General features: G+C 39.3%; 1 protein-coding gene across 1 annotated transcript in view; it reads right to left on the reverse strand.

Annotated features, from left to right (window-relative positions):
• Positions 1-3227: 3227 nt before the first annotated feature.
• LOC131257875 (disease resistance protein RPM1-like) overlaps positions 3228-13160 on the reverse strand; it is a 39469-nt gene continuing 29536 nt past the window's right edge. Inside the window, exon 2 of the mRNA XM_058258802.1 lies at positions 3228-3270. Within this exon, the coding sequence (XP_058114785.1) occupies positions 3263-3270 (8 nt within the window). The 3' untranslated portion in view covers positions 3228-3262. The remainder of the gene's footprint in view (positions 3271-13160) is intronic.

The following is a 13160-nucleotide window of genomic DNA, read 5'->3' on the forward strand; positions in this document are numbered from 1 at the left end:
TCTGTGCCACCACGTGTTGCATATAAGCATAATTGCCAAAAATAAAAACATCAAATATCTCTTCACATCCTCCAATTTTAAAGTGACATGGGGGGCATTACACCTATCCTGGAGCATCCATGCTGTCTAATGAGATGCAACCACTTGTCGGTACTATGTATGAATGATGGAAGAAATCCTACTCACACATTGAGGATATCTCTCCGTATGCATGTCTGTAAACAAGACACTATGATGAAGGACATGTCCTCCTCACACGAGCGACACATGTGGTCGAAGTAGTATGTTCGACAAGCTTATAAATTAGACCCGTCGAGATAAGAAGTTTAAAACAATTTGGATACACTTGGTGAGGTCGTCTAACACAATTATGCCAAAATGAGAAACTTCCCAAAGATGTTCAATGATTTCACGAAGACTTTAAAGGTTCGAGAAGCTAATTCCTCCCAAAATGGAAAGGAATTAAGGGACACAATGAGGATTCTGAATCCAGCTAAGATAAGACCTGATCCCGTAATTTTTCTATGCTCGCAAGGAAATTTAATATAGTTGCCACCTCCCGATCTATATAAGGAGCACACTGCGGAGAGCACGACGGACTAATCAAGCTATCATACATAACCTCTTATAGTGTAATACTGTCTTATTTTAGTTTTAGCGTTAGTTCTTTTACTTCTATATATCCAACCCTATTATAGAACGTTTAGAGTTTCATGTAGCTTAGATCACTGTTATCCAATACTATCGCTATGATACACCTACGAGTAGTGTAAACATCCATAACCTACCATCCTTAGTCGTCGAGATCCTCAATCAATCGAGTGCATACTTAGAAGATCCCACCCTAGTCACATCTTGCTAATCATCCACCTCAATTGTTTGTACATACAGGCAATTGTATGTATTTATATGCTCTTCTTCTTTTACTTTCTCGCTGAATGTAAAGGAGTTTATCATAATTTAATAAAATCGATGATTCAGCCTTTAGTTTTTTATTCGTTTCATCCATTATTGAATTACCGAGAAGCCTGATGCTCGCGATCACTACCGAAAGAAAAGTCTTTTTTACTCAAGGCAAAAAGAATCCATTCAGAAAGACTAACCATTTCCTTCTAAATATCACTGTAGCATTGGTGCCTGGATAGTCAGGTCAACTTTCACATGTCTAATCCTATGACTAATTTGGTGTGACGGGTCAGAAGCCTATGCCATTGTTGATGGACTTTCACTATGTGTGGAGAGGGGCTTCAACAAAATCCTAGTAGAAAGTGATTCCATGGTGGTCGTTGACTCCCTCAACATGGCTAACCCATGTATCTGCAACATGTGGTATTGGTGGGCTTGGATTGTAGCCTTTAAGAGAAAAGCCCATATGTCTATTATATATATCCCTAGGGAAGCCAACCGAGCTGCTGATAGACTGGCCCGCTTGCTCAGCAAAACTCAAGCCAACAAGTGTTTTAAATCCTTGTGTGATATTCCTTCTACCATTCGTGGTAATGTCTTACTGGATGGCTGGGGCTGGGTACTATCAATGAGGTAAGGGCTTAGAATTTCTTGTTTCTTGCTTCTTGTTCGGGATATAATAGGCAGACCCTAGCTCTTTTATTGCCAGGTCTATCCTGGATAGGCTGAATGTTTGGCCTTGTATATATAAAAACGTATTAACAAAAAAATCCTCCTAAGGAAAATTCACCTAAAATAAATAAATAAATAAATAGTCAAGTACAACACGGACACACCCACAGGCTAAATACAAGTTCGTCGTTAATATACATGGCCTCATGTTTGATTAAATAGCAACACTAAGGTCACACAAACTAGGATGAAGGGAAAAAAAGAAATATTAACTTGATCCAAAACTTTTGTGGCCCACAATAAGTTTTTAATAGTCAATCACCACTGTTTCTTATAGCATGGTCCACCTATTATTTAGATCTATTTTATATTTGAGTTCATGCTCTAAAATGATTTGGCGAAATAGACGTACCAGGTGGATGTAGAGTACATGCATCAAGGTGGGCTTAACAGTAAGGTGAGGCGCACCTAATCCGCTCCGGTGGGTGGGTTGCAGCTGAAACACCACGCTCATTGCTGATCCAAACCACCATTTTCACCACTCTCTGCAAAGAGGAGAGCTCCATTGGTACGGACTATCTTAAGCTGTCCATGGGACCAAGATGCGGGGCCCACATGGGGATGGGGTTTGACATCCAAACCGCCCATTGGATTCGTACCCTTATGTTATTCCCAAGGGCATGAAAGCAGGATTCAAAACTCTGGTGGGGCATACACAGCATAGGGAACGAGGTGGAAAGGGAGACCTACCCTTATTCTCACTAGGGCTAACCTTTTTATTATTATTATTATTATTATTATTATTATTTTTATTTACATGCATGCACTCACCACATGCCCCCACATTGTAATCTTTCATCGTTGGCAGCTGGAGGTTCTGGACAACCTGGATTCCGAATGCATAACATGGTTGGGCCCCTCTGCCCATGCAATCAAGGGTTTGGATCTCCTCTCAATTCGTCCCTTGTGCTGTGGCCCACCTGAGTTCCATTTGGATTGATTTCTGGGCCCGGGGAGCAAAATGAGCCTATGCATTTGATGGATGGGTCAGATGTCATGAGTACAGCCCATGGACCCAACATCTGTCCAGTACCACCGTAGGGATGGTACCAAGCTATTCATTAAATCACAACACTATTTCATATCACACCAAGTATTATGAGTTTCAACACCCGGTGAAGGGTTCGAGTATCCATAGGTGGTGAAATTCCACTAGCGTGAGTGTGTGGGGTGTGTGTGCGTGTGTTAAAAAAAAAAAAAAAAAAAAAAAAAAAAAAGACAACAGAGACAAAACATAACCCCTGAGCTGGAATGAAAATAACAATCACCACACCAAAACAACTTATCAAAGCATACACACCATACCATATATATTAGGTATCATACAATTCCCTGACCTCATGTTTGTACCCTGTAGAGTACTGTTATCATGGGCCCCATACAATATATGATACATCAGAAAAACAAAGTTCCTTGAAATCAATCAAAGACATGCATGTCTTTGATGTGGTAATAGCTACTGCAATATTCTTCATCCCATCTGAGAGAGATGAATAAGAGCATGCTTTTATTTATTGACAGCCCAGTGACTATTGCTGCATGGTCTTGTAGGTAGACTGCTTCTTTGAAACGCCTATGGAGGGACCTTCTGCGTTCCTCACGTGCAATTGTTGCAGATGTTTGATCATACACCTACCAGCATATAAAATTTTCTGAGGAAGATGGAATAACGATGCAAGGATTCACATATATATGTAACTATGGTGCACTTCCCATGTACTGGAATGTGGTTTTTCCAAAACATTCATCTAGTCCAGCCTAGAAATTCCAAAGAAAATGGGAAATTTCTATAGGAAGGCAACTCAAGCATCTGAGGTGAAGACAATTTACAGAAAAGATGAAAGATTACCTTCTGGTGTTGAAATTGCTTTGGTTTGTACTAGTTCGATATGCTTGACTTTCCAATGGTCTTCTCCTCCATCGCTTGCTATCTTCTTAATCAATGCATTTGGCACATTCATCAGGTAGAGCTCTTTGAGGTGGGTGAGATGTTCGATGCCGAAAGGAATGTTCTCTAAACTGGTACATTTATCGAAGTGCAGCTTCTGGAGGCATGGCATTGCTCCTTCCTCCACTCGCACTGATTTCAGTCTATCCAGCTTAAAAAGGTTTAGCACCTTAAGGTTTGGAAGTCCATACTCTTCACAGCACAGCTCTTCCCCATCATAAGCTCTTGAGAAAGTGAGGACCACCAAATTGCGCAGAGATTGAAGGATTTTAAGTGGGTCATCTTTCAATCTAGAACGCAACAGGCTCATCTTGACCAGATTATGAAGTGATGCAATCCAATCTGGTAGCTTCTCCAGACGTCCGTTCAGATGTATATGCTTAAGATGCGGCGGAGTAGGTGATATAGCTGGTAGATCAAGAAGCTGATTGTCATTTTTTAACATTGCCTTGAAAGAGATTAGGCTGTCCATCTTCTCAATGGAGGAGCACAAAATTCTTCCATCTTCTCTTCTCAAATTTGCAATGCATAACCTCATCAATTGCATCAAATTCCCTAATTCGCTAATCACAGCTAATTCACCAGCTGCATTGATGCATGTCAAGGTTAGCAAGGCACTTAATTTTCCTATTCCTTTAGGAACTGAAACCCCATCATTCTTGCCATGGTGACCAACAAGGAGGTGGCGGAGGAATTTGAGTTTGAGAATCTCAATGGGTAACACAGATATACCTGTACCCTTAAGATCCAACGTTTCAATATTTACCAATTTCCCTAAAGATTTTGGGAGACTGGTAATCATTGTATTTCTCAAACTTAAATACCTTAAAAGTAATAGATTCTTAATTTCAGTTGGAAAGCTCTTTAGATGTGTGCTTTCCAAATCCAACACCTTCAACAACCTAAATCTAGGTATGTTCCCTGCTACAGCGCTTTCGAAGATTTTCTCCTCCCCAAACACTAACAACGATCGAAGACGGAGGTGGTGTAACCTTTTAAGCTGGGAAGTGCTACAGAAGTTGTTATGGATAGATAGGCGTCTCGCCCCCCCATATAATCTCATGTCTTCTTCACCATAACTTATGGCAAAGCTCTCTTCCTTGGCTTCTGAAGAAATCATGTGGTGTATAAGTTCATTGATTTGGCAACTTCTCGGCCTCCCATCATCATGAAATTCTGAAACATGAACCAAGCTCCTTTTAACTAGGTCATTGAAGTAGTCCTCTGCAACAACTTCCTGTGTCTCATCTCCCCATGATTGTACAAAACCTTCTGCTGTCCAAAGCCGAATCAGCCTCGTAATTCTAATAGGAACATCTTCAGGAAAAATCCCCATATATAAGAAGCAGGATTTAAGCTTATAAGGAAGATCATGGTAACTCAACTTGATCGTTCTCATTAAAGTCGCAAAATAAGGATTACTTTCCAATTCGCTGCCGAGATTACGAAGAAACCATTCCCATTTGCTTACATCTCTATCTTTCCTTGAAAGAAAGCCGCCGGTTACTACAATTGCTAGCGGCAACCCGCCGCATCTTTTTACAATATTTCGAGATAGCTCCTCCAAATCTGGAGGACATTGAGCTTGAAGTGGAAATGCCCTCTTGCAGAAGAGTTCCCAAGCATCTTTGAAAGGCAAGGGCTGAAGATGGTAGACATGACCATAAGTAGACATGGCTACCTCAGACTTCCCTGTCGTGATAATCACCCGACTACCACATTCGCCATTCGGTAACACATGTTTTATATCTTCCCAGAAACGTATGCTCCAAACATCATCAAGAACAATCACATACCTCTTGTGTAGAAGATGGTGATGAAGATGCTGAGCTAACTGCAGCGTTGTCCAATCATCTGAGTCTTTGAAAGATGGCGAGTTGAATTGCTTCATAATGCTTTGTAGCACCTTATTCATTCTGTATCTTTGCGAGACGGTAACCCAAGCATGGCAATCGAAGTTTTTCCTTACTTCCGTGCTATTGAAGATTTTTTTTACAAGAGCGGTCTTGCCGGAGCCGTCCATTCCAACCACTGATATGGTTGTAAGGAGCTGTTCTTCTTCTACTAACCATCCGAGTAGTACATCCCTCGCCCTTTGGGTGCCTACAAGATCATCTTCCTCGACTAGCGGGGAAATCATTCGATGGTCAGAAGCAGAAGATGTAATTCCACCAGCAATCAGATTATCACCTGAGTCTCCTGATATCGGATGTAATCTCCAACGTACATGTGGATCCTCTGATATTTGATGAAATCTCTTACGAGCTCCTCGCATATGAACTTTCGCCCAATGGCAGATGATCAGGTTGTCGATGAAGCAACATGCTTTATAGAGAAGGGAAGGAGATTGGCTGATGTGAAGTGTGAAATCGTCTAGAATATCTTCCATGTCGAAGGCTGCATTTCTTAACTTTTTTACCCAAATTCTTATAACTTCTTCCGTCTCAGGTCTCGCGTCTACATCGCGGAGGAAGGAAATCATGTGCTGAAACTCATCTCTGCTTTTGCAGAATTCGTCGTGCAGGGGTGCTGTTAGCCATAGTCTTTCGTCCTCCTCCACGAGCAATGATGTAAACTTGTGGAGGAGAACAGTCAGCACGAGCTCTGTTCCCATTTCTCCAACCTAAGCTCCAAACATCAACAGAACGTTAGCTTGATGTTTGGTGGTTGACATGAAGAAGATGAGAATGGGGTTGATTTCCCTATCCCTTTACTCTACTATTAATAGAAGGGAATTTTACATTCCAGTGCCGTTTTGAAAGAAAAAAAAAATAAAATTAAAAATGATTTCAATAAACACCGGTTGCGTACTGGCACCTTCGACGTCCCTACTCTACGGCAATCTATGGACCATGATGATGTATTTGTTTTATCCACGCCATCTACCCATTTTGGACCGTTATTGTAAGTCATAGGCTAAAAAAAGAAGCAGATCTAGTGACGCAGAGCGGGTCACAGGCAGTCTCATGGCCAAGATGGATCAGAAAAAGCCCAATCAAAGGCTGAAGTGATTCAGGCCATAAGAAGCTTAAAATGGACGTATCTCACAAACTGGAATGAGTTTTCCCACATGCCATATATATGATTTTGGGGTATACGAGCTACTTTAGCCACTCAACCCTGCTATGCCGGTTGTGCATGTTGAATTTGTGAAATATCATCAGATTGACAGCCGGATTCCTATTTTAATTTCGTTTTTGTTGGGCTCTAGGAGTTGAGTTCAAATGAAAAAGTGCTTAGAAAAGTTAGTAGAATAGCGTGGTTAAGCCACATAGGATACTTATTATTTATGGCTTGGCTTAGTATCGATATTTAAAGGGTTGTAATCTCGTTTATTTCAATCATCAATTAATTTACAATTTTTTTTACAATTTTTTTTTTTTTTTTTTTACAAATTTTTTTTTAAAAAAATTTCTTTTGCCTTTTCTCATGGATTCGAGAAGAATATGTAGGGCTGTACATCAAGCCGAGGTGAGCTAAGATTGGCTTGACTCGTGCATGCTCTCCTCGAGCTTAAGTTCGGCCTCAAGCTTACAATTGGAGCTTGGCTTGTTTGGCAAATCTTTTGAGTCGAGCTCGAGGTGAACTAGTTGATCGAGTCGAGGTGAGTTTACCTCGAATCGAGTCGAGCCTGCTCCTAACCCGACCCAACTTGCACCCAACTTAACCTAACAACCCGACCCAACCCATAGGCCACCTGACCCAACTCCTAAATCAAATATTCAATTATATATATTTTTTCAAGTTGAGCTGAGCTCGAGCGTCGAGCCGAGTTTGAGTCGAGTCGAGTCAAGATCCACTATGATCGAACTCGGCTTGTTTTCAAAGCGAGCTAAGTTATACAAAGCTTGGCTCACCTCAGGTTGTCGTTCAAGCTGGGTCAAGCTGAGCCGAGCCGAGCGAGCATTTCGAGCTAGCTTAGCTCGTGTACAACCCTAAGTATATGTGAGGAGTAGAGAGAAGCTCCAAGGATTTAGAGTAGTTATCCTCGGGGAAGACGTTGCTCGATCTCATCACGGCCATCCTTGCCTCATCTAGGTTATAAGGTGTACCACACAACATAGAATAAGTGGTGATCAAACACTTACCATTGAAAACTTCCTAGGATCTGTTGTAATGTTTATCTGCCATCCAACATGTTGATTAGGTAAAAAAAAGTCCTTGATAAAGGTAAAAACACAAATATCACCTTGATCCAAAACATTTGTAGTCCTAAGAAAATTTTAATGGTGAGGAATCAATCATCAGTGTTTCCTTGGTGTGTGATTCACCTTAGATTTTTATCTGGGAAAAACACAAATATCACCTTGATCCAAAACATTTCTAGTCCTAAGAAAATTTTAATGGTGAGGAATCAATCATCAGTGTTTCCTTGGTGTGATTCACCTTAGATTTTTATCTGGCTAAGTTTTAGTCTCGTGCTCTAAAATGATCCGGCAAAATGGTTGGACGGCGTCCATAGAATACATACATTGTGGTGGGCCCCACGGAGCGCCGTCCAGTAGCGAGTCGTCAGTAGGCAAACCGCGTCCTTTACGTTGTTGTAGTAGGCAAAACGCACCCGTCACGTTGTTAATCTCATTATTACAGTTCCTCCGGCTAGATTTCCTAACGGCGATGCCAGCAAAGGGGTAGCTGCCCGGGTGGGCGCAGCTGTAATGTCTATGTGAAATCCACCCGACCACCATGCCAGTAAACACATGGTAGGCTCAAAACTCAACCCCATTCATACTAGAGGTGGGCCACTGGATTGAAAACAATGTAGAGGGCAACACTTACTCGACCAGATGAATAATGGATGAGATTGATTTTTAAGTTTCAGAACTAAATTTTTATGTGACATATAATGGTTGGAGTGGATTTCATATAATCAACATGGTAATCTCTGAAAAGAAAGCAAGGTTAGATATCTCTCATCTCGTGTAGTCCATATTAGTCATAGAACAGCCTGATATTTTATCCCTACAATTAGTATATCATTACACATCTAATGGTCGGAATAGATCTTATATAAACATCATGATCGCCCGTCAAGAATCAAAGTTGTGCGCCCTATAAAATTCACTCCGATTTATGAGTTTTCTTAATTAACAGTGGGGGAGTGACGCAGCCCTCGATTTTTCACAGAAAAACCGTAATGTATGTGAATCCACTCTGACCATTAGCTGTGTAGTACCTTGTTAGCTCCTAGGCCAACAAAATCAGGCTATAGTATGGTTTGGGTGGGCCACACCAACCAAAAAAAAAAAAAAACAAAAAATCCATTGGAAGATAGATCCACCCTGGATATTTATAAGGCCCACCTTACGATTATATAAAATATACTCTAACCATAGTTGAAACACCAAAATTTGGCATGAGACTCAAAGATCATACCTATCCATGATTTAAGTGGGCCACACAATGGAAAAAAGTTTGAATGATGATCATTGCCTTGTACACTGCTTCCAGTCATGTAATCCACTTGAATCATAGATGGAGCTGAGTTTTGGACACTAAGCCTAAAACGGAATGATCCACCTGATCGTTGAGGTGGATTTCAAATAAACATCACGGTTAGGCCAACACCAGCGACTAAATTCTATCTTTAAGTAGATAATTTCTTGTAAATATCACTCAATTAAGTATTCTGAAAAGTATTGGGTGGTCTTTGCTATAGCAGGATCGTTCATCTGGTGGGCCATGACCCCGATGTACTCTTGTACTAGAATTTCTTAGTACTTTGGCGGTTTAAACCATGAGTTCCTCAGACTTGCGGCAAACCCAACCATCACCACTTTGTACTCGTGGGTCTGGCGGAGGAAGAGAGGGAGGGATAAAAACAAAAAAAAACAAAAAAATGTGAGATATTCATGCAAGAATGGAAGAAAGTACGGCCATAAGCAAGTGCAACTTACAAGTACACTAAAAACAGAGATGGGATGGGCGTTGCGACCGAGTAGAAGTCGACAGTCACCATGGTGTCACTGTAAAGCTTTTTGTTATGAGTCTACATTTAATGGAGCACTGCAGACAATGTCAATGATGATGTGGACCAATCACATTGCAATAAGCCAGATATATATCCCTTCTTGCAGCAAGCTGCGATATACTGTTTCTTTTTCTAAGTAGGGTATGTGTAGGCTATACACTTAAAGAGGAGAGAAAGATCACCCAAGCTACTTGGGGGCAATGATTTAGCATCGAAAGTATCAGTTGATGTACATCCGTATCGCACGGATACAAAATTGGACGGTACTTGGGAGACTTCCTAAGTATCAGTTGATGTATCACAATACATCATAATATATTGATAATGATACCTCGATACATTATGATATTATGAAAATATTGCTATTATAAGTTATGATATCACACTTGTATTAATTTTGTTTTGAAAATTTTGAAAAATTGGCAAAGTATTTAAAAAATTTGCCAACAATTTGTAAAAATTATGTTTTCTCTAAAATTTTGCCGAGATTACATTGCTAAGAGAATTTGGATCAATCTTATTAATTTATTTAGTGACAAAATAGATTTTAGTGTGAAAATTGAGATAAGAGAGCATATGGTACAAAAAAACTCTGGTTGAACTAATTTTACTAATTTAATTTGTTTTCTCTTATTTAAATTACTTGGAACATGTGGAATGAAGTTAATACTCCATGATTTTATATGTTTTGTATGCTCTATCGTACATTTAACTTAGACTTAGAGTGTTAAGAAATCCTATATAGGTTCTTGGAAGCTGATTTACAAGTTGACGATATTTTAGAATTTAGTTAGAAAAATTGATTATTATATTTTTAATTACAGTGATCATATATTATTTATATCTTATATTTATATATTTATGAGGGTAGGTTAATTTATTTTTTAACAAATTATAAAAAGAATTTAAAACTAGTCCAATAGTTTTGGATCCAAATCCTTTTGGAAGAAAACATATAAGTCTAAAAGTTTAGGATTCACCCACCATTCAAACGCCCCCACATAGTGCAATCCCTTCCTTTGTGATGACTGAACCAGAGTGGCATATATAACCGTGTAACTACAAAATCTCACCACATAAAATAGTGATTTGCCCAAAAAATGGGTCAGTGGATTAGCTCAGATTAGGACCTGACCAAGTTTGATCAGTTCATGACTATGAGACCCACCTTGATGTATTTGTTATATATCCATGCCATCCATCTGTTTTTTTAAGCTCATTTTGGTAATGGGGCAGAAAACAAAGCATATGGACCACACTAGAGGGAAAAATTGTAATTGAATGCCTGTCATTAAAAACTTCCTAGGACACACCGTAATGTTTATTTGCCATCCAACTTGTTGATAAGGTCAAACAAACCGGGATGAAAGGAAAAGACAAATATCAGGTTGATTTGAAACTTTTGTGGCCCATAAGAAATTTTCAATGGCCAATCACCACTGTTTCCTATGGTGTGGTCCATCTGAGATTTATGTCTTTTTCATTTTTGGGCTCATGCCTTAAAGTGAGCGGAAGAAACGGATGGACTGTGGATATACGACATATACATCAAGATGCCCCACAGTAATGAATTGACTGAACTTAATTGGTCAGGCCCGACCTGACTGAATCCTCCCCCAAAAAATGAGTTCTTTTCTTATCTTCTAAAATATACATATTTTCAAACGTTTAGTCAACAATATACATATTTTTTTTTCTTTTTAAAAATTCATAGTTTAAAAAGGAGTGCAGCCTAACCATATTGGCATGTGAATCGTTTTGGTAATCATGTATCAGTAGGCTCCCTGCTGTTATATGCCGCCTATTACTTGGGCATATGAGTTATATGATCCCCACCGGCTACTTTGCACAAAATACTTGTCCCAAGTTTCAGTGATCCAGAGCAACGGGCCATTGGTTTCCTGGGCCCTAGAGTAGGTGGACTGTGCATGGAAAATCTCCAGAGCAATCATAATACCTGATATTATGAACAATCCTAATACCTGACATTTTGATTCATGGCCTAGAAGCAGACACTGGAAAAGAGAAATATAGCAGCGCTCCACATTCAAGTGACAACAGGCATGATCAGTAGTTAGGGTCTTCGCATCAGGGATATTTTCAGGGTATGGTACGTCTGTCATTGGAAGTTGTTGGAAGATGCAGAACAATGGCCTAGATTATTGAAGCATGACCCCATCGTGAATTGATGAGAGCATTGGGTGTTTGGTCAATTCAATCAAACACAAGGCCACACATATATATAAACGAGGGCTGTATTCAGTTTGTGTGATTATGATGCAGGCATGCCAGAGTTAACTTAATGTTTGATTGAATTGAGATAGACTAACTAGAGACTGGATGCATCCAGCTATCCTCTCAACCACCTATTGCACTTAGTGATTTGACGATTTACGAAAGGGTGGGGGTTAGCCCTTACGAATGAATTCCTTTAGCCTTGTGAATATAGAATTGTGTCTATGGAATTAAAGATTTGTTCTTTTAGTGTAATTTGTTATCATAGTTTAACAATAAAAATAATGAAGAAAATAGATAAAAGTCTAAAGTATTCTTCTATTAATGATTTTTAGAATAATGACACTCATGATTGATTTGATGAATGACGATCCATTCATTGTCCAATCGAGACTAAACTTCGTAGCAAGATGGTTGTAATGTGTAAGATGGTCGTTTATTCGTTACTTAGATAGAAATCGGGCCTCGTGGTACAGGTGGATCTTTGACAATCTGTTCGTTGCCTGGTTAGAACCAGGCTATGTGGAGAGATAGATGGTGAGGTGACAGCTTGTTCGTGGTTTTGATAAAAACTAAGCATGTGACAAGATGGTCATAATTTGATTATCTGTTCATTATTTGGTGTTGATCAGACTTCATGGCTAAATACCTTACAGAATAACTTAGCACGCAGTAAAAAAGTTATATAACCTTTTATTTAAAATTGAGAGATTTTTTATTTTTTATTTTTTATTTTGCAATTCAGCAAGATGCCATGGATGAAAGATAAACTAAGAATTTAAAATTGAGAACCCTACGATATGAGGAGCGATGAGGGCTAAAAATAAAATAAAATAAAATAAAATGATAAATGTCCATGTCGGATGGATAAATAAAGTTATGCTTGGTTATAATGGTGCGAGGCATGAAACTTTTCATTGAGTGTTGTTTATATAGGCTTTTGGGAGGCAGTTAACTTGTGTAGTCTTCAGCATTGTGAAGGATTTGGACGACCGGATGTGGAAATCTCTTTGATTATTGCACATCAACATGATCTATTGCATATGACCATGTGTATAAGAGATATGTTTGAATGGGTTGGTTGGATCCTCATGTCTATGCACTCCCACATTGAAAAGTTATTGTGATTCTTAGGTCACTTGGCTTTAACATCGGTAGAGAGTTGTTTTTGGCAAGATTCTAGCATTTAATGCTAAAAAAATATATCTTTTGATGAGATTCTAGCATTTAATGATAGATAGAGATATATTTCGATGTGATTCTAAACATTTAATACTAAGAGAGGGACTTGCTTTAGGGCTTGTTTGATTTTTAAATGCAAGTGTAAATACTTGGTAAATGGCTAATTATGACACGTTCACCTGTTTG

Source organism: Magnolia sinica, chromosome 10 (genome assembly GCF_029962835.1).
Source record: "Magnolia sinica isolate HGM2019 chromosome 10, MsV1, whole genome shotgun sequence".
Classification (NCBI taxonomy): Eukaryota; Viridiplantae; Streptophyta; class Magnoliopsida; order Magnoliales; family Magnoliaceae; genus Magnolia; species Magnolia sinica.